This window comes from Canis aureus, chromosome 2 (genome assembly GCF_053574225.1).
Source record: "Canis aureus isolate CA01 chromosome 2, VMU_Caureus_v.1.0, whole genome shotgun sequence".
Classification (NCBI taxonomy): Eukaryota; Metazoa; Chordata; class Mammalia; order Carnivora; family Canidae; genus Canis; species Canis aureus.
Genome location: NC_135612.1, coordinates 592582 through 615740, shown reverse-complemented (window position 1 = coordinate 615740; position 23159 = coordinate 592582). Strand labels below are relative to the sequence as shown.

Genomic DNA, 23159 nt, shown 5'->3' with positions numbered 1-23159 from the left:
AAGATAGCTGTAAAATAATTTCTTCACCATGAAGCATGCATATAGTGCTGTCCTTGTTCTATGTGTTGACAACTCTGGTTTAGAGTCTAGATGTAGTATGTAATTCAAGTGATGTGATTATTGCACATGATTCAAATATCAAAAATCACAAAAAGATATGTGAGGCAACCAGTTCTACCACTTTCTTGTATATCTTTTCAGAAAAGGTAGGTTATTCACTCACAAGCAAATACATTTGGGGAGATCAAAAAGATGGAAGTTGTGAGAACTGTAGCCTGGTTGTAAAGAGCCAGTGAGAGCCAAATGGCTCAGTCAGTTAAGCATCTGACTCTTCATTTTAGCTTACGTCCTGAGATGGAGTCCTCTGTTGGTCCACTCGGCAGGAAGTCTGCTGGAGGTTATCTCCCTCTGCCCCTCCTCCCACTCTCACTGTCTTGTGTGCACACATACATGCATGTCTCTTATTTGAGACAAATAAGTAAATAAATCTTTTTTTTTTAAAAAAGCCAGTGAGAAATATTTATTAAAATCATATGCAAAGTACTTTTGCAACTCATTAATAAGGAAACAGCTCAATTTAAAAATGGGCAAAAGATTTGAATAGACATTTCACCAGAAAACATACAGGAAGGACTGGTAAGCAAATGAAAATATGCTCACCATCATTAGTCATTCAGGAAATCAAAATCAAAGTCACAGTGAGATACTACTTTACACCCATTAGGATGGCTATGATCATAAAGACAGATAATAAGCCCTGAAGGATGTGGATAAATAGAAGCCACCATACGTTGCTACTGGGAATGTAAAATGTACATCGCTTTGGAAAACAGTCTCGCAGTTAAGGATATTAAACATAGAGTTACCATGTGACGCAGCAGTTCCACTTCAGGGAGCCTCTCCAAGAGAAGTGAAAACATATGTTCACATGAAGACTTTAACTTGAATGTTCATAGAAGTATTACTCATAGTAGCCCCCAAAGAAGAAACCATGCAAATGTGTATCAACAGGTGAATGATTAAACACAATGTGGTATATCTTTACAACCAAACACTGTTCTGCAATAAAAAGGAACAGATTGGTGATGCATACTGTAGCATGGGTCAAGCTCAAAAACAGTGTGCTAAGTAAGAGAAAACAGACATCTAAGTCCACATATGTCATGTATAAGAAATGTCTTGAAAAGTCAAATTTATAAAGACAGTAAGTCAAGCCAGGGATATGAGTAGGAATGAGGATTAGCTATAAATGAGCACAACGGATCCTATTAAAATGATGAAAATGTTCTAAAACTGGATTGTGGTGATGCTTGGTACATTTACAAATAACTGGTACGCTTAAAATGAGTGAATGTTGTGGTATGTAAATATCTCAGTTTTTTTTTATTATTATTTTTTTAGCCGTATGGTAGAAAACTGGCAAGTTGTACAGCGACTCTGGAAATGAGGATGCTAGTTAAGATTATTCTTTCATAGGATTCAGCAACAGTTTCTTTGCCTTTGATGTTAGCATCAAAGAGTGCTCACTTCAGCAGCACAGATACTAAAATTGGACAATGGTAAAGTGCAGGCAGGCCTGTAGCCTAGGGTCAGTAAGAGAAAAGGGAAGCAAATAACAAAGAAGAAAAGAAGGAGGAGGAAAGAAGTAAAGATAGTAAGTGGTAGGGATTAGTTTGGGTCCTGGAGTCAGACTTGCCATCCCACCTCTGGCTCTGCCATTTACTAAATATGTGACCTAAAGCCAGATTCTTATCTTCTCTGCCTCAGTTTCTTTATCTGCAAAGTGGGGATGGTAATACCTACCGCACAGGGTTGGTAGGATTAAATAAGTCAGTAGATGCCAAGAGATTAGTGCATAGGAAACAGACTTTTAACTTTATCATATTCATCATCCTTCATCAAACAGGCCTGGTAATCCTTCAGGACTGTGTTTCTGTGGGTCCCCCATTCTCCTCCCCTTGGAAATGACTTTACTAATCTCCCTGTCTCTAATAATTCCATTTCCTCCCTCAAAGAGAAAAATGGTACCTGTCATCACAACTGCCTGTCCCTCCAATCAGGAAGCATTTTCCCTTCCTGCCTGTGCTTTGGATTTTCAACTCTTGCCTTTTCAGAAACTTCTTACTCTTATCTCTTTTTTCCTCACAATTTATCTTCTTCCTCTTCAGTGACACATTTACCTTGACATTTAAACATGCTTATGTCTTATCTTTTGAAATACAAAATGAACCCTCCTCAATTCTGCCTCTCCCTGCAACCGTGTTCCTTCATCTGCCCCCTAACCTCCCTCATCCTCTTGCCATTCACCTGCCCAAAGTGGGTTTCGAGACTCCCAGGTCTGTATTTCTTCCCCACCATTAACCCTTAAAACACACCAATCCAGATAGTCTCTACTCCCATCATGACTTCTGTGTTATTAATTAAATTGATATTTTCAGTCTTCATCTTGACATTTTCTACGTTATCGAACACTGATTATTCCTTGAAATATTCTTCTTTTGGAATTTATGGTAACACTTTTTGCTTTTTTCCTACCTCTTTAGCTTTTATGGGCCCATGTTCTTTTATCTGGACATTAATTGTACACATTCCTTAAGTCTTTATTTCTTTTATCTGTATTATCTTTCACTTAAATGATCTCGTTTTCGCTTATAGCTTCACTTACCTTTTATACACTGTTGGCTCTGAGATGCATTTTTCTAGCCCTGAGTTCCAGACTCCTAAATGTATGTGCCTTCTCTGCATGTCCACTTAGATGTCTCAAAGATACCTTAAATCCAGCATATTCAAACATAATTAATGGTCTTCTCCTCCTAAGTCCTTACTATGCTGTCTCCTCCAAAAAAACCTCATTTCCTTAGTATTATCTTCTTTGCAAGTGGCACCATCATTATTCAGTTGTGTGAGCTAAGGAATGTAGGAGTAATTCTTGATACCAGATCTTCTCTCCATATCCAGTAATATCAAGTCCTTCAGATTTACCTCTTTGTCCCTACTTCTTTTATCCCTGTCGCTGCTTGTGTAGTTTCAAGTACCATCATCTCATGCTTAAATTAATAGATTAGCTTCCAAACTGGCCTGCTCTACATTTCTTACTTGCTTAGACATTTAAAATTAAAGTTTGACCATAAAACATCAATTAACGTGAACTTTTCCCATTAATAGTCTGGTATTTGTTATGTGAGGGCAAGAGTGACCTATGAGAATCACACTAAAATTCAACAAAATCAGTAAGATTTTTTTTTTTACCATCTTTTCTTCTACTCTCTGCAACATGATTTTTCTGATATACTAGAACAAACCACCACCCCCCTCCTACCCCAGGTCCTTTGCATATGATCTGTTTACCTAAAACCTTCCCCTAACCTTGTCCCTTTTCCCAGAACTCTTATTCTTTAGATATCAGTTTAGTTATTTTTTTTTAAGATTTTATTTATTTATTCTTGAGAGACACACACAGAGAGAGAGGCAGAGACACAGGCAGAGGGAGGAGCAGGCTCCATTCAGGGAGTTCGACGCGGGACTCGATCCCAGGTCCCCAGGATCATGTCCTGGGCCAAAGGCAGGTGCTAAACCACTGAGCCACCCAGGGATCCCCTAGATCTCAGTTTAAACAGCACTTCCTAAGAGGGCTGTTTCCCAAACTCTTAGGTCATGTGATATCCCCCCTCTGCTTGTATAGTCTCACAGCACCTTATACTCTTTTTTTCAGTGTGCTTGTCAAAGTTTTTTAACTTTACTGTTTTCTCATTATTTGATAGTATGCCTGATGAGACTGTGAGCTTGAGGAGCATGTAGAACCGTGTCATATGTTGCCAACACTGTATTCTGTGCTGTACAAGTAATTAACATAACAGATGCTCAGTAATTACTTTTACATTGACATCCTTAATTGTTTCAAATCTTTGTGTTTTTAGTGGGTTTTTAACTCATTTTGTCTATTGATTTTGTAATGTGTCTACTTTGATTGAATTTGTTGAATTTTATAGCGTGATTTTCAGATGATACCGTTTTTTCTTCTATTTCTGAATTATTGGGCCTACTTCATTTTTGCCTATATATAACTTATACTAGTTTATTGATGGAAATATTGCATACAAATTAACTTCTAAGTCACATTTTAAATGGCCTAGGAAAGTTTGATGTTTAATGAAGTCCCAGTGGAAGCCATTTTGTAATCTAATTATCCATTATAAAACATGTCACGTTTTTTAAAGTGTAACTTTTATTTTTGAGTATCATTTTCCTAGAGCAAGCACATTTGTGTTTCCATAAAAGATAATGGAAAATTATTTTACTATTTTGATACTGCAGTGGTATTTTTATAGAGTGACTGCTTTATACTGGGTTATAATCTATCCTGAGATGCCTGCTTTCACTGGATATAATCTATCATTTTCATTTCATATAACAGATGGTGGTTACATTAGAAAGGGTTTTTGGTTTTATTCATATCAGAATCTGAGAGCTTATTGATTTCATATGACTTTTATTAGCAGAAGATGTATATATATATAGATAGATAGATATATATCTATATATATATATTCTTTGTATAAATATACAGAATGTATTTGTAAGCTTAGGTAATGGTTTAACTGTTACATTTGCAACACCATTAAATGCCAGAACCATGTGACCTTGCGAAAGAGACAATTATTTGTTGTAGTTGGGTTATACCCCTGATAGTGATGTGAGCACAGCTGGTGGAAGATGGTGTTTCTGTGAGTCTCAGGAAATCCTTTGTCTTGTGCAGCTCTAATGCTCAAGGGACACACTTCACTTTCCTTTCACTGAAATAGTCAACTGCCAACCATGCTGGAGGTTATAAAGTGCGGCTCCGAGCTTTTGTAAACCTGTATAATTGATGCATCCAAAGCTTTAATACAAGAAAGGAAAAAAGCTGTGGGTTAAGACCGCATTCACCATTTTTGTATGTAATGATGTTAACTCCGTATTAACAGAGATCATCTCAGAGCAAGCATGAAGCCGGCTCACATGAAGCTGAGCGGCAGAATGAAGGTCAAGGAGTGGGAGAAATCAACATGGCAACTTCTGGTAGTGCTCAGGTAAATACATCATCTCATTAGTTTTCTTTTTAGTTAGCTATTTAAATATTTTTAAAGGAATATGGTGTGAGATAGTCCTCAGAGTGATCTGTGAATCTTATCAATTTCCTTAGTCCTGAGTGGTTATCTCCAGAAGCATTCAGTGCCAGATTGCTGTGTCATTTTTATTACATCTAACAATAATGCTTTCAGATTGTCTAAGTATGTTTTCTAGCTCTAAATTGTGTGTTTCTGTTTAGGCTTAAATGATAAGCGTGAGTAGAGGGCTTTTTGAAAAATAAATGCTAAACTGCATTTTGGTTATATGTATGATTTGACCTAGTTATTATTGCTTGCATTGAACAGATTTGCTCTTTCTCTAAGGCATTCTTTGCAAAGACATTTTTATGTTTTTAAAAGTGATCATAAGGACTTTGTTATCATTTTTGTTTTCTGTTGTACTTCAAGGCTATGTAAATCTAGAAATCCAAATTTTGTAATTGAAAAAAATGATACTAATGCTCCTAAAAAGTAGAGACATAGCCTGATTGTTTAATCATTATCACATGGTTTTTAGCAAAATTGTGGAAGTCAACTTGATTTTTTTTAATGTAGCACTGTTATCTTGTTTTTCTGCATTAGTCTTCTGTTAAAGTTTTATCTGAATGCGTCATAATATGACAGAATTTTTGGGGGGTGTTTGATCTTCGTATTTTTTTCAATATTTTTATGTTGTAAATGATTTTTTAAAATAGAATTTTACTAAGTTTTTAAAGATAACTTCCCCACTATTGATATAAAATATTCCGGTACTGCAGAGTCTAGGTTATTTTTGATGATAATATATATTTTTAAAAGAGCATGGATTAAAATTTAAAGCTTAAAATGTCTCATAGTTGAGTATTTAAATATATTTTAGTGAGTTAAAAAAGATATTTCATTTTAGTATTACTAGTTAGCATTATACTGGGGAAAACTCTGGTTACAGATTGGTAAGTTGGGGCAAAAGAAATTATATTTAGCATATTTGAGTTATTTCTTTTCTACCTTTAGGGAATTATTTGGGAAGTTTATGTTTTCCTAAGAAAAAAAAAAGTGTTCTTGACAGAAAAAAGCTATTTGCTAGGATTAGACCAACTATTAATGCTTTGGGTCATATCCCAGTTATTATGTATTTTAAAGTCTCACTGATCCAGTAAACTGGCTATCCATTTAAAAAATAATAATTGAATGCTTATCACACTTTTTACATCAGAATTAATTCTGAGATTAGATTTAATGTCAAAATGTAAACTATTAAATATAAAAAGATTAGAAAAATATGGATAGAATTTTTATAATCATGAGGTGAGTGGGAAAACTTAAAAGAAAAAATCAGCAGCTTTCACATAAAAATGTAAATCTTAAGTACATCCTAAAATCACGGCAAGGTTACAAGACAAACAAAAACTAAGATCTCATTATCTACAAATATTTATAATAAGGAAAAAGTTGCATTTCCAAATACATGAAGCTTGTAAATTAACTAAAGATCATTAAAACATAAACTAATGACATGACATGAACAGGAACTAAAAGGAAAAATAGAATGACTTTTAAACATATGGAAAGGTGATAATTTTATTAGTAATGATTTGTAAATACAAACTACAGCCAAAATGATATATATTTTTTCTTTTTGCATGCCATTGAGTAAGCAGAGATCAATGACATTCAGTATTGGTAATGGTAGGTTGACAGGCATTCCTATATTCTCTTTTTAGTTGAAATGGAAGCTTTCCAAAGAGCAATTTTATATCTGCCCTGTGGTTCACCATTACAGTATCTTAAAATTTTATGCTTATGGGGTAGTAGGTGAAGAATCTTCAGACATGTTTGGAAAGATTCATATTATTTGTAATAGCAAAAATTAGAAATAACTTGAATATATTAATCAGTTTGTAATTGATTAAAATATCAGTCATTTGACTGGGATAAGTGGTTAAATGGCCCTGTAGATGGGGATTAATCCCACTCCCCTACTATCTAGCTAAGAGACTAATCTTGGACAAGTATAAACACTGAATCTTATGAGTGGGAAATATTAGAGAGGGAGACAGAACATGAGAGACTCCTAACTCTGGGAAACGAACAACGGGTAGTGGAGGGGAGGTGGGCGGGGGGTTGGGGTGACTAGGTGACAGGCACTGATTAGGGGGGGACTTGACGGGATGAGCACTGGGTGTTATATTTTGACAAATCAAACTTCAATAAAAAATATATAAATATAAAAAAACTGAATTTTAGTGTTTGCTCTTTAGCAATATAAGATGGTAGAGCTCTGAGAACTAAATACAATATGCTGTTAACACGGTTCTTGGTATATAGTAGATACTCATTAAACATAATAGCTTATTTTTAATAACTAATAATTATTTTTCAAGTTAAGATTATCTGCTGGGTGCTGTCTTGGACTCTGGAGATAGAGAATAGAAGAGGACAGATAGTCCAAGTCCTCACAGAGCCTTCATGGTACATCCATACAAATGTTAGAAATGATCATTTATATCTCTGCTTATATAGAGATCTAATTTTATTTCAGCCTTGACTTTTCTAGTATATTTTTCATATTGTAATCAGAGTGGTCCTTCCAAAACACCATATAACTTAGTTGTTTAAACCTTTCAGTGCCCATAGAACAAAATCTAGATTCTTTGATGCCTGCTCTCTGATGATTTGCCCACATTTCTCACACTCCCTCACCCTCCACACTCCCATCACACTCAGGTCCCTCGAGTGTGTTCAGGCTTTCTACGTGACGTGCTCTGCCTGGGACTCTCCTCTGTTTTAGTTCACTTGTATGTGTCCTACCTATCCTTACCCCTTAGCTTAAATACCATTTCTTCCAGGACATTTTCCTTGTCCTCACTCCCCTAGAACTGATACAGTGCTCTCAGGTACTCTCTATTTATGTTCTCATAGAATTGAGCACAACTTATCGTAAGTTTAATTGCCTGTCCTCCTCTTTAAAATCCTATTAGCTGGGGCAGCTCAGTCCGCTAAGCTTCTGTCTCTTGATCTCCCCTGACTTCTTGATCTCAGGGTCATGAGTTCAAGCCCCATGTTGGACTCCACACTGGGTATGGAGCCTACTTAAAAAAAAAAAAATTTAAGCTGAACTGTATTTCCATTGCTCACCATAACATTTTTTTCTTTAAAACAAATATTCTGGGCTGCCTGGTGGCTCAATGGTTTAGCGCCACCTTCAGCCCAGGGCCTGATCCTGGAGTCCCGGGATCAAGTCCCACGTCGGGCTCCCTGCATGGAGCCTGCTTCTCCCTCTGTGTCTCTGCCTCTCTCTCTCTCTCTCTCTCTCTCTGTCTGTCTGTCTCTCTTTCTATCTCATGAATAAATAAATAAGAATCTTTTTAAAAAATAAATAAAAATAAAATAAAATAAATAGATAAATAAAACAAATATTCTTTCATATTACACATATGTATACATGTGTACGTGCATAGACGAATGTCTGGAGGAATGTTCAAAATGTTACCAATGTTATCTCTAACTGTTAGGATTTTTGTTGTTTTTATGTTCATATTTACATTTTTATGTATTTGAATTTTTTGTAATGAGCATGAGATCTATTAAAAAATAGTGAATCAGAGGGATCCCTGGGTGGCGCAGCGGTTTAGCGCCTGCCTTTGGCCAAGGGCGCGATCCTGGAGACCCGGGATCAAATCCCACGTCGGGCTCCCGGTGCATGGAGCCTGCTTCTCCCTCTGCCTGTGTCTCTGCCTCTCTCTCTCTCTCTCTCTCTTTGTGACTATCATAATAAATAAAATAAAATAAAATAAAATAAAATAAGTGCATGATTAAAAAAAAATAGTGAATCAGAGGCAAGCATTCATTCATTCTGCAAATGGTGAATTCTGATAGTTCTGTAGATTGCATGGTAAACATGACAAGCACTTTTGTCTGGCAATATCAGCCATAGACCTTGCCACCAAATCAGTGTTTGCATGGCACTGCTATTGCCATTTATTGGTTACTTTTAGTTACTGTGAAAAACAGTACTACAGCTGCTCCAAATCCTGATGTAGCCAAGTGATATATGCCCATGGGGACTGTGATTGAGTTAGCCGAGGTTCCTTTAAGCTATCTTCATAGGATCTCTACACATGACAGCCTCTTAGGATTTGTTCATTTATTTTATTTTTTGCTCCAGAAATTAAAACCATTGACAATAACTAAAAATGAAAATGAGTCTCTGACTTTCTCAGGATCAAAATAGCATCCAGCAAAGCTCCTATCCTGCTGCACTTGCCACTACTGCTACATGAAAGTTCATCCTACACCCTCTCTCCCCTGGTTTCCTGTCTATATCCAATCTGCCAGAATGATCTTTGCAAAGAGTAAATCACCCTCTTTGTAAAACTTTATTGGTTTCCCTTGGCTCTTAGAGTAAGACGGTGCTTTATTATGACCTATACAACCTGGCTCCCACCTAATTTGTTGGCTTTACATCACACTTGGCTCTCACTACTTCAGCAACCCTGGCCTTTCAGTACCTGATATTTATTGGCCCTCCCTTTCTTGCAGCCTGTGCACAGTCTATGTCCCTTCTTTTATAGTGCTCTTCTCATCCCGTTTCACTCCATTAACATCAGTTCAGGTGTCTTTGCACTTAAGCATGACTTTCTAACAGGCTCCAACAGTTCAAATCCCACTGTCATAGACTGTCCTAGAACATTCCGCTTTGAAGAGTACCACATTTGCAATTTTACATTTATTTGCGTGATTATTTAATATTGATTACTCCCACTAGACAATAGCTCTAGGAGGACAAAGATTTCATCTAGTTTTCATATCCTCATAGTCCCTTGGTAATAGTTGATAACAGTAAATAGATGTTGGTTGGATGGAAGATCTGGCATCCCTTCTAGAAACAGTGGGGGTTTTTTTGTTTTTGTTTTCTAAGATTTTAATTATTTGAAAGAGAGAAAGCATGAGCAGGGGAGAGGGGTTGAGGGAGAAGCAGATGCTCTGCTGAGCAGGAAGCCCGATTCCAGGACCCTAGGATCTTGGCCTAAGCCAAAGGCAGATGCTTAACCGACTGAGCCACCCAGGCGCCCTAGAAATAGTGTTTCTTGGTCTGTGATTAATCTCCCCTGGAGATTAAATGGAAAGACAAAGATGGAAATAAATTATACAGGTCAGATCCCTGCTTGCTTAGTATATAACTATATGTGTAATTCATTTATGAATTAGTTCTTAGCTTTTCTATTTAAAGTTTAAAACCAGATCTCTCATGATAGCCAGTAAGTAGTGATGAAGTTCAGCCAAGCGTGGGAAAGAAATGAAATGATAGGAGAACCTTTTGCTGCTAATAAGTGTTTTAAAACTTTTTGCTATGAAAATTTTTCAAACATATACAGAGGCAGATAAAATAATAGAGTAATCCTCATATACCCTATTCTACTTTGCCCTCCTATTTTATTTTTGAGAATGATCTGACATTGTCATCAGTTCTTCCATAAATATTTCACTCCATATTTCCAAAAGATAAGAACACTTTTTAAAAATATATAACTGCGGGGCGGGGGGCACCTGGGTGGCTCAGTTGGTTGAGAGTCAGACGATTTTGGCTCAGGTTGTGATCTCTGTGTTGTAGAATAGAGCCCCAAGATGGGCTCCACACTCCCATACTCAGCAGGGAATCTGCTCTAGATTCTCTGTCCCCCTGTGCCCCTCCTCCTACACATGCGTGGGCATGCACACGCTCTCTCTCTAAAATAAATAAGTTTTAGAATATATTTTATATATATACACACAAAGCTGTTGGGGTGCCTGGTTCAGCTGGTTGACCACATGACTTGATCTTGGGGTTGTGAGTTCAAGCTCCAGATTAGGTGTAGAGCTTACTTTTAAAAAAAAAAAAAAAAAAAAAGAACTAAAAGTATATAACAACACTCCCAAAGGAACTAACAGTAATAGCATCAATATCCAGTCAGTATTCAAATTTGGAATTGTTTCATAAATGTCATAATTTTTCAGTTTATTTGACTCTTTCCAGGTAGGGTTCATGCTTTGGAATTAGTTAATAAATCTCCAAGTTTCTTTTAGTCTACAGATTCTTTTTTGGCTCTTTTGTTTTCTGGATGTTTATTTGTTGAAGAACCAATTTTGAATTTTGTTTGTTTCATACAATTTTCCATAGTCTGGATTTCACTGGTAACATCTCTGTGGTGTGTAGTTTGACATTTTTCTCTATCCCCTGTATTTCCTATAAGTTGGTATTTGGATCTAGAGATAAAATCAGCTTTAGATTTTCAATTGTTTTCTGAACAAACTGGTTTTTTGTTGTTGTTGTTGTTGTTTTGAGTTTGCAGTTCTTTTTCAGAGTGGCATTGTGGTCTTTTGGTCTTTAATCAGGAAATACATAATGTCTGGTTGTCTGTCTTTTTGTGATATTAAGAGTAACTGATAACTTATGCCCAGAACTATTAATTCATTAGGGGGGCACAAAATTAGCTGGGAAACTTCTATTAGAAATTTCTTGCATACTATTTGATTACTTCCACATACAACTTATATGGAAGGAAAAAAGGGTAAATGCTTGCTTCTTTCCTCCCCTCAGGCTAGGTTTCACAGTAACTCAGACTCCCACTGCCTGTGAAATAGAACCCCTGGAGTCACATTCTAAAGTGAGTAAGCAGGAGGAGAAAAGACAGAATCCAGAGCAGATTCCCTGCTGAGTGCAGAGCCCAGCTGTGCTAAGTGCAGCCATCAGGCATAGCCCTTCTGGGCCCCCTTCGTGAACTTTTGAGTGCCCGTCTATATTGACAGTGGATTTAAGGATGAATAAGCAGAAAATAAAGAGTTGTCACCACATACACCCTTCCCTTCAATTCCAAACTCAACTATCTAAGGGCCCAAATGTATTGGTACCCGTAAATGTTAAATACACAGCATCCTGGAGAGTTGTGTTATTTTCTCACGTGCTCAAATTTCTCAAATACTGCTCGGCAGTCTTTATCAGGGTGTAGAAAAAACAGTGTTAGCAGGCAGGTGGGATGGAATAACCATGGAGTAAAGCTATTGAAAATTAGCAAGAACATTTGTTTATTTTCACTACAAAGTACATGGCTCATTGGAGAGAAGGTGCAGGGAGAAGGGGTTTTCCCTGAGAGCCAGGTTTCAGGTAAGGCCAGGAGTAACACAAGCAACAAGTGACAAGTTGAGGGTTCGTGCAGCATGGAATCTGGGTTCCCCAAGGAAGGGTGGCAGAGAGAAGACAGTGAGGAAAAGCACTTCAGGGCTGAGAGTTGAGAATGAGGTAGAGAACACTTGCATCTTGAACAGCGAGCAAGGCCAATTCCAGAGATGTGCAACACGACTGCTTTAAATGGGTCTTGAGTTTGTGAGAGAGTTAATCACACTTAAGTTTCTTCAGAATTTACCCGTGAGTTGGGTAGAAAACACTTCATAGAAAGTTACCATTTCTTATGGGTTATCATCTCTAAGTCACTCTGAAAGATGTTGGCACAGGTCTAGTAATAAAAGGGCCCAGGGAAGATTCTCAAGGCCCAAGTTTTAGGGTTATAGGTCATGTATGTACTGGAATGTTCTCTTGGTATCTCTTTATAATAAATGCATCTGAATTTCTAGCTAGATAGATTGGAAGAAGAGGAGGTGTTCCAAAATCAAAGAGCTGATTTCTTTCTGTACAGGAAGATACTAAGATTGAAGCTTAAAGGTAATTTGATGTCTACATTGAAATGAATGTCAGGGACATGTTGTATTATAGAAGGAGGTTTTCACTTGTTTTGTAATTTAGTCCCTTCTTTCTGTTTTGTTTCAAACGGTGTTAGTTAGCTACAAGTGTAGTAGCTTAAAACAGCAGATGTTTATTGTTGTTTCTGTAGGTCAGGAATCCTGGTGCAGCCTAGCTGAGTGCTTCTGATTCAGGGACTCTCATCAGGCTATGGTCATGGCGTTGGCTCAGAGCACAGTCATTTTTAAGGGTTGACTAGGACGATCTGCTTCTGAGCTCATCCACATGGCGTCGGCAGGCCTCATGTCCTCATTGGTTGTTGGCCAGAGAAATCAGCTCCTTGCCACTTGTGCCTGACCATGGAGCAGTTCACAACATAGTAGCTGAGAGAACGAGAGAGAGTACTCACGATGGAAGCCACGGTCTTTGTAACCTTATCTTGGAATGACTTCTCACCTGCAGCATTCTCTTCGCTGAATACAGTCCCTAAATCCAGCCCATACTCAAAATGAGGGGATTATATTACATAAGGGCATGACTGCCAGGAGACAGGGATCATCGGGGGTTCTCCTACAGCCTGCCTACCACAAACATCAGATAGCCTCAAAATAGTATGTTTGCTTCAGGATAAGGAGTTATTCATCTTTTCTTGTAGACCAAAAAAGGCCCCTTGCCTGAATTAATTAATTATTTTTTAAAGGTTTATTTATTCATGAGAGATCGAGAGAGAGAGAGAGAGAGAGAGAGAGAGAGGTAGAGACCCAGGCAGAGGGAGAAGCAGGCTCCATGCAGGGAGCCTGATGTGGGACTCGATCCTGGGTCTCCAGGATCACACCATGAGCTGAAGGCAGGTGCTAAACCGCTGAGCAACCCAGGTGTACCCCCTTGCCTGAATTTAAAATCTAAAAAAAAAAAAAAAATCCCTGACTATTGGGATTGAGTCTTGGTCCTGAGTCTTGGTCCCTCAAATCCATCCTCTTTATTACAACTGGAGTAAGCTATTTGTTTCCAAATTTATTTGCAGTTTTGTCCCCCCCCTTCCACCCCTGCCATCGCACACCATATTCTTTCTTACCTTTGCTTGATGCTTCTGCCTTGGGCTGCCCCTCCTTTTTTTATTGGCTAAACTCCTCATGGTTCAAGTCCAAAATCAGACATAGGACTCCCCTTTAACTAAAAGTAGTGTTCCTAAGGCAAAATAGCCTAAACCAAAGAAGCAGTTACCATTTATTTTTATGAAAAAAATTTCAAGCATTCCTAGACCTAAAAAAATAATCTCTCAGGCTTTTCTGATATCTTAGGACACATCTTGCTCACAGATGCACAAAATAAATCAAGATAGAGCACAGGTGCTCATTGACGCCGTTCAGAGCAATGGCAGATCCACTCGCTGCCACTTGCTGCTCAGGAAGCAAAGTTGCATTACACAAACTTTCTTCCGGAAGCGTGCAATACGTGCATCACCTTTTCTAGGAAGCCCTCACTGGACTCACAAGAGCGAGTATGTATTTGCTTTCTGTGTATTCACGCAGCCTCTGCCCAGGCCCTTCACTCTGCATCTACGTCTGCTCCTCGTCTAGAGGCTCTAGGCAGTGAGGGCAGGAATGTCTCTCCCAGTTATGTCCTTAAGGACTAGTGCTGTACCCAGAAAGTAGCAGAAGTTCATAAATACTTGTTTATGAATTGAAAAGCCATTATAAAAGCACCCCGTAGCTGGCAGCAGTAGAAAGAAATGCAGGATGACTCTCTTCTGCCCCTTCTCCCTGCCCTCAGGAGTGTTTACCAGCTGCTCCACATTGAGAAGTATCCCTAAAGGGCTCATCAACATAAAGCATCTAACGTCCAATGGGGAGTAGAGACGGGAAAGGGGCCCCTCTGGGACTCTACTGGTATTCTTATTCCAACCCTAGATTTCCCTATGTGGGTGTGAATAAGTGGGTCTTCATGCTTTTATATGGGGAGACAAAGCCCACTCAAGCTGGGACTTTTTTTTAATGTTATTTATTTATTCATGAGAGAGAGGCAGGCTTCCCGCGGGGAGGCCCATGTGGGACTGGATCCCGGAACCCCGGGATCATGCCTTGAGCCAAAGGCACATGCTCAACTGCTGAGCCACCCAGGTGCTCCTCAAGTTGGGACTTCTTAAAGTCAACTTTGTTGAGGGAAGTTTAACGTACAAGAAAATGTACCCGTTTTAAGAATAGAATTGAATGAGTCTTACACCTTCTTTTTTTTAAGACTACATTTACAAATGTAATTTTCTTTTAAAAACATTATTATGAATGATAGTCTAAAATAGCTTTTGTGGACTAGTCATAAAAGCTTAACCTTGGCTTATTATGAGGCCTGTAGCAGCAGGCCTTTGAAAAATGAGCTTTAGAGTATTACATATTTAAGGACTTTTTATAACAAATTCCAAAGTCTCTGTATGAACATTGAACTGTTACTTATTACAATCTTGACTAGTCACTTAGAAATGATCATTAACAATTTTCTGTGTTGTCTACCAGTAGAAATTAGCACACAAACAGTTAAGGTTGCTAGCTAACAAGGAAGTTTTTAACATCACAAAAAAACTTTATACACAAAGGAAATTGCAAGGTGTGTTGGTTCCAAAATTCAGAAATACTGACTTACTCCAACTCTTTGTACCTTCCGGGGTGGAGATAAACAATGTACAGTCCTCAAACCTGTGTTTCCCATCATGGTTTTCTCTTTGCCACACCCTCTTCTCACATTAGCCAGAGCAGCTACAGGTGAAAGAACCGGCCAAGGTGTCCCCTCCCCAGATACTCTTAGACTTTAGCTAGCTCCTCTTCATAACTCAACAAATAGTTTGCTGATGCCCACTGTCAACTTATAACTGTCCTTGGTACTGAGAATACAGCAGTGAACAGGATAAAGTTTCTGTCCTCAAAGAGTTGACATTCTTCTCCTTTTAAAAGATTAAGAATTTCAATAGAATACCTGCCAATACTGCTTTCTAGTTTAATGTTATTCTTATAATCCTTATTCTTAATCATGAACGAATGGCTTTAGCTACGGCCTATATTTTGATAGGTCTCACATATTTATGTGTATCCCCTACTCTTGTCCAGAGTTGTATTTTCAGATGCCCCTTGAGTATTTTTACAGGGTGTTAGTATATTGAATGACTATCTCAGTTTCCACACTGATTAATACCTGCATTATCCACCCATTTATCCAAGTTCAGTGCCTCCAAGTTGCGCTAGGCTCCCAGCATCTCTTGACTCATATCTGGTCAGTTAGCAAACCAATTGACTCTGCTCTCTAAATATAGGGTATCCCCAGTTCCCTGTTCTCACTTCTTTACTTTGTGCCCTCATGACTGTTCAGCTATTGAAAGTACCCATGTCCTGATTTCACACCTGTGATCTCTCCATCCTGTCTTTTACACTCTTTTAAAGAGGTAATTCTGTGGTTGTCTGGCTGTTTCAGTCAGAAGAGCATGCAACTCTTGATTTAATAATCTAGTAATCTAGTAAAATTTAATAAATTTAAAAAATGAATTTAAAAAGGTATAAGTCAGGTTGTGCCATCCTCCTGCAGAAAACAACACCCACAGCTTGAAAGCAACATCTTTAAAATGACTCCTGTGTTAATAATGTAACGCAACCTTTATCTCCCACCATACACCTTGTGTTCTGTCCAATTAAGCACTTCGTGTTGGCCATACTTCTACCTTTACGCAGACTGTTCCATTTGTCTCCTACCTTAGGAAAATTCAAGGCCTACCCTGAATATTACATATTTAATCCAGCCTGTATTTATTTACTTTAAAATGTATTTATTTGACAGAGAGCACAGACAGAGGGAAAGGGAGAAGCAGGTTCCTGCTGAGCAGGGAGCCCAATGGGGGGCTCCATCCCAGGACCCTGGGATCGTGACCTGAGCTGAAGGCAGACAGACGCTTAGCTGACTGAGCCCCCAGGCGCTCCTTTATGCAGCCTTTAATAGTGTCTTCCTGTTTTCCTCCAATATTTTATTATTTTTTCCCCTCAGTATTTTATACATTTTTCTATCATGATGCTTATCATATCCCACTGCAATTATTTATTTATTTCATGTCTTTCTCTAATTTTAAAGGAAGTTTTAAACAGACCTTTCTGTACTGTGAGCTTCTGGAGAACTTGGGCTATACTGTATCCCTAGTTAGTTTTGTGGTAGTTTAGAGCATTTCATTCATTAATAAAGCTTTCTATCAATAAATTTATCTTTAACTGAATGTGCTTTCATGTCTTTTGATCTGTGAAGAAATACCAGTCTTAGAATTTCTTCAGTATTTAGTTACTTCCACACTGTATTTAACTATCTTTTGTAATAAATCTCCTTTTCTTCAGGTTTTTTTTTTAATCTACTTAGGTTCACAAGTAAAAATACTCATTTTGAGCAGTTAAAATGCCCATGACTTTTAATGATGTAATTAGCTATTTATCCTAAAGACAGTTCATTTGTGCACCCTTAACGTGAAATTAGCTCTATTTATCTATAATCTAAATTATACTATCCATAATTTGCTTAATCTCTAGGGTTCAACCGCACGAATGGATCATGAAACAGCAAGCGTTTTGAGTTCTAGTAGCACACACTCTGCTCCTCGAAGGTTGACAAGTCATCTGGGCACCAAGGTAACAGAAGATTATAACCTCTAGTCACTAATACTATGAATACTTTGCTAAAACATTCTTCACTCATCTTTTAAATTCAACTAGAGGATAATTCTGGTTCCATCACCACAGTCTCTAATTCTTAAAGAAGCATCTTTTTATACAAAAGAGCACAAAGGAAAAATGAGGATTATAAAAAGAGCCAATTTACCTAGTTTTTTTTTTCCTTCTGAGCCTTACTATTCACTTCTCTGCACATATCCTAAGCTTCAGCCACCCTGGCTTCTTTACTGGTCCCCAAGCATCCCCTGTGACTTCCTGCCTCTTACAGTGGCTCACACCTCCACTTTCTTCGCCACCACAAATGGCTGTCAGCGTCCGCGTCAGCCCTCAGAACTCTTCTTTCTGATTCCCAGTGTCCTCTTACCTCCCCATGTGGTCTGTCTACCCCCTTTGAATCACTGCAATTTGCATGAAATTCTCTTGGGGAATAGGGCCTTTAAAAAAAAATAAAAATCTTCTTTGGCATCTAGCACAGAGCCTGCACATAATGAGTGTTTAATAAATTTATTTAAGTAGGTGGAGAAATTACCAAAATGGAATATTACCCATTGCTGATAAGTGAGTTTTCTTGGTCTCTCAGATATTAGCAAATATTTTAGGCCTTGAGAATGGTGTGTTTAAAAAGAAAATAGTTATTTTATTATAGTTTTAAAACCAGAGTCTTTAATATTATATTGACAAAGATGAAATTCTAATATTACTAAATAGGATATTTTCTGTTAAATATAAATAATCCCATTAACTGTTCTCATAGCATAGCCCACTTACTCTTTCTTTAACAGTATAATGGCTCTTATGAAAACCATTACCAAAATAAGTAATGTTGATTTAGAAAATGAATTTAATCAGTGGTATTAATCCTTTTAATACCTCAGAATAGCTGCGAATAACTCACCATAGCATCCTCTGGTAGGCCAATAACTGTGCTAGAAGTTGTATGTACACTTTCTCTGGTCTTCTCAAAAACACTGTGAGGTATTGTTGTGCCTCTTTTTTAAATGAGAGAACTGAAACAAAAAAAGTTCAGGCAGCTGTTGCGTATTTAAATTAGACCTCAGTCCCAGGTCTGTCTAACATCAGCGTATGGTTCTTACTCTAAAGAAAATCTAATATTCACCAGTACTGTCGCAGGAATACTGGGGCTGGAATAGCGAGGATACCTTTGCCTCTTGAAGTGATTTATGAATGATAATATTAAACTGTACTGCATTTTTGAATGCCAGCTACTATCCCATTCCTGTATTATTTCATTTAACCTTCACAGAGAAAACCTTGTCAGGTAAATTTGTCCATTTTGCAATTGAGAAAATTGGGACTCAAAGAAATCAAGTAACATGGTAGTGTCACGCAGTTTATTCCTGAATGGTGGAGCCAGAATTTTGAAAACCCAATTTGTCCACAGTTCTGTACTGTCTTCCTAAAACATTAATATCTAAGAGTAGTGCATGTTTATTTAGAGTTTCTCAGCCTCAGCATTTTTGGCTGGATAGTTCTTTGTTTAGTGTTAAGTTTAGCAGTAACCCAGGTCTTTACCTAGTAGGTGTCCATAGCACTTCCTCTCATAGTTGTGACCACCAAAAATGTCTCCAAAACATTGCCAGAGGTGTCCTGGGAGGGCCTAAATTGCTACTGATTTATAGAGATGATACGCTCCTTGTATATAATAGCCTCTGCTTTTAGGTAATAGCTCTGGCTTTGAAATAAGGCTAATAATCACAGTCGAGGACAACTGAGTACTGTTTCCAGTTTCTAATCTGCTTCTGAGTAAACCCTTAGAATTTATGGTAGAGAGTAATTGATGCTTACAGGATGCTTTAAAATCTTTTTTTTTTTTTTTTTTTTTTACTAAGAATCCTGGCCTCTGTCCTCCCTATATGATCATGGCATTCTTTTTATGACAAAATATTTTTATATGTATAAGGGAGAAATCACGTACTTTTAACAATACTATAATCTGGTAAGGGTTAGTGATTGTCCAGAACTAGTGCTTAGTAAATAATAATTGTTGAAAAGTGTTTTCTATTTATTGATTATAGTCGTAAATTAAAAGAAGTAAAATAAAATTTTAAATTGTGTAAAATATTTAAATAAACCACATTCCAAAGTTTGTGTCTGTGTTGTATGTATATCAGTTGTCACTCCCTATAATCAGCTGATCCAGACAAACATTTAAGTATGTGAGAACTACTTTCTCTTTCAACACTGTATGCCACTGCTACTTCTGTTTACTCATATAAACAAATTGGTGATGATGGATTTCGAAATCATGCTCATTACTTCATCCTAGAAAGGGGTTTTGTTTTTCTTTTTAGTGAGTTACAATAAATATCCCATTCATCACTTCATTGGTGTTAGCATTTGGATATTAAAGTCATAATTTTGTTTCTAAACTCATTTGGCCCACAGGTGGAAATGGTGTATTCATTGTTGTCAATGCTTGGTACTCATGATAAGGATGATATGTCGCGAACTTTGCTAGCTATGTCTAGCTCCCAAGACAGCTGTATATCCATGCGACAGTCTGGATGTCTTCCTCTCCTCATCCAGCTTTTACATGGCAATGACAAAGACTCTGTGTTGTTGGGAAATTCCCGGGGCAGTAAAGAGGCTCGGGCCAGGGCCAGTGCAGCACTTCACAACATCATTCACTCACAGCCTGATGACAAGAGAGGCAGGCGTGAAATCCGAGTCCTTCATCTTTTGGAACAGATACGAGCTTACTGTGAAACCTGTTGGGAGTGGCAGGAAGCCCATGAACAAGGCATGGACCAGGACAAAAATCCAAGTATGTTCACTATAGTGCATGTTACAAAGTAAATGTAAGAGCTTTCTAAATGGAAACTTTTTTTAGCCTGTATGTTGTCTTTATGAGTAGGAGTGGGAAACGTATAGTAGCCACCTGCATTGCTGACATAGCTTAAAACTTAAGTCTGTATTTTTCTAGAAAAACTGTAATAAAGGAAAATGTTACATGCAGTCCTATGCAAGCAAAAAAGAACAGGAAATCAAGAGAGATTTACAGTCATAGTGCAGTAGATCTAGAAAAAACTTTGAGCAATTATGTTTCCATCCCTTCTATTTTATAGATTAAGCTCAAGAAAATACTTTGGTTCCTTCCACTGTTAGTGCTAAGCCATAATCTACATTTGCACAACACTGCTCAGTGGATACAGAGCTATGTTATATTTGTTCTGTTATTTGAGCCTCACAACAGCCTCCTCAAGTAGGAAGGGAAGGTATTATCATATTCATTTTACAGATGAAGAAACTGAGGCTCAGAAAGGCTAAAAGACTTGCCTGTAGCCTCACAGCTAGTGTGTGGTGGAGCCAGGACCAGAGGCCAGATCTCCTGACTCTCAAGCTTGTGCTCTTCTCACTGCACCATCCTGCTTCAGGCGATGATGGGTCCTAGTTGCTGGGAGTGATCACTCGCTCAGCTCTTTGCTGAGGGAGAAACCCTGGGCTACTAACCCCTCTCCATCAGGAGCAGGGACGTTGGGAATTGGGACCCTTGGGGACATAACTTACCTCATTCCTGTAGCAAGAGCCAAAAGCAGTAAGTATATAAGGTAAGACCTTCCTTTGACCTGGTAAGAACACACGCGCGCAGAGGACAGGGGACGATTGTATCACTGCTGATTCAGGGAGAGGAGGAGAGGTAGTGATGAGAACACCCATGAAGCTTTAGCAGATTTTTTTTTAGCTTAGGTATAAAGGTGAATTTCTTTAAAATTAACAAATTTTCAAGAATAAGAAAATAGCAGAAATAGTCCTTTATATCTGTCCTTGGGAGAAGGAAAACTAAGATACTTAACTGCGAAAATATTGTTTTTCTTTTCTGGATTTTTTTTCTGTGGGTATCCACAATTACGTTATAACTTGTATTTTGTGATCTTAATAACTATTCTCAAAATAGTTAAAATAAATTAATACTACTTCTGAAAAATAGACTTTTTAAATTTTTATTTCAAATAATGAGCTTTGAAACTGTGTGCATGGTATTAAATGTGGAGGTACATTTTCTTGGACACCTCTTTAGGTTTTTGTTTCCTACCTAATCTACATGGTAAGCTTTCTCAACTAGGTTTGTGCCAGATGTCTTTGCTACATTTGTACACAAATAGGTGCTTTTAACCCTCACTCAATGACAACAGTTTAAATAGAAACTATAACAAAACAGCTTTATACCAAAGTATTTTTAGTCTTTTATATTTTCAACATTATTTTAAATTACTATTTGAGTTATGGCATAAACCTGCAAAGGATTTATTCTAACAGAGTTAAAGGCAAATAAATAGTAAACATTTTTCCAGAACCAAGAAAAACCCTTTATTCATATTTTCTTTTTCATGTTGGTAGTATTTATTCATCTACTCAGCAAATACTTGTTGATCTACTAAACTACTCACATTAGAGATATATTAGTGAGCCCTGCTTTTTTTAAGTATAACAAACATTGCTTATGAGAAAATAAAGCATTATGGTTTATGTCCATTCTATTTTTCAGTGCCAGCTCCTGTTGAACATCAGATCTGTCCTGCTGTGTGTGTTCTAATGAAACTTTCATTTGATGAAGAGCATAGACATGCAATGAATGAACTTGGTAAGACAAAAATGCTTCTTAATGCCATAGAAGAGTACTGAAGATTTTTCATCATTGTTGAACTGGATATGAGGCCACTAATTTCTATTTACCACCTGCTTCCTCCTTGCAGCAAATGATTATACTCTGGTTTCCAGAGGAGAAAAGGTTCTTAATGATAGAAACCGCTGCCCTGTATAAACTAACTTGGCTTTTCAAAACCTTAGCAAGCAATTAGAAAAACTACAAAATGGGCCGGTCCTTGCCCCTGTTGCCACAGTAGACCCTATGTGATAGTTGACGGGGAGGGTAATTTATATTTTGAAATACGGAGCTGGTGATTGTTCTTGAACTCAGCCACTTCTGATGGACACCAGGAGAAATTATAATAAAGATTCTCATTTACCTTCATGGTTATCAGTACTTTACTGTAGATTTTCGTGATAAACAGCATGATATCTTTGAAAGTGGTTAATGAAAAGCATTATGCCCTAATTTCAGTTAGAAAAATTCCACTGATTTTGGAAGGATTACTCTTTTATGTATGTGTTATCATACACTCTAAACCTTTTATAACCTGCATTTTTGTGCACCCCATTTGTCATGTAACGGTTTTTCTTTGATTTCTAGGTTCATTTTGCACATGTGGTATTTATAATTGCATCATGCTGAGCCATCTCATGTGAACTGGATCTCTCTAGTTGTGCCACAAGCAAGAACCGTACACTGAGTTCCCATCTTAGTGTAGCTGTGCCCTTGCTTTTTGTGCTGTTTATTTTACGTTACATCCCAGCCCCCACTTTTATTCCTACCACCCTCATCATTATCATTCATCATTTATCTTAAAAGTCACAAAGTCATGAGACTCTTAAATACAGAGAACCTGCAGGGCCAAAAATGAGTGTTGTCTCCTTCAGAGTCATCACTTTGGGGGCTACGTACTTTGTGATCTCAGGCCTGCCCTCCAGCCATGCTTTTCTTTCCACAGCCCCTTGTGGTTGGCCCATCTGATTCTCTTTCCTTCCCCCACCCCCAGACTCCTGAGTGTGATCTTATGAATTCTCCCCTCCTCAATAACAGTT

The 23159-nt window shown here is 37.7% G+C and overlaps 1 protein-coding gene across 9 annotated transcripts in view; it reads left to right on the top strand.

Annotated features, from left to right (window-relative positions):
• Positions 1-23159, top strand: part of APC (APC regulator of Wnt signaling pathway) — a 128339-nt gene that overhangs the window by 85940 nt on the left and 19240 nt on the right. For 7 of the 9 annotated variants that reach the window (XM_077861421.1, XM_077861379.1, XM_077861407.1 and 4 more), the window contains 4 exons: positions 4965-5069; positions 17355-17453; positions 19902-20280; positions 22003-22098. In XM_077861421.1, the coding sequence (XP_077717547.1) occupies positions 4965-5069; positions 17355-17453; positions 19902-20280; positions 22003-22098 (679 nt within the window). The remainder of the gene's footprint in view (positions 1-4964; positions 5070-17354; positions 17454-19901; positions 20281-22002; positions 22099-23159) is intronic. The other 2 variants (XM_077861428.1, XM_077861422.1) reach the window with 1 other exon arrangement.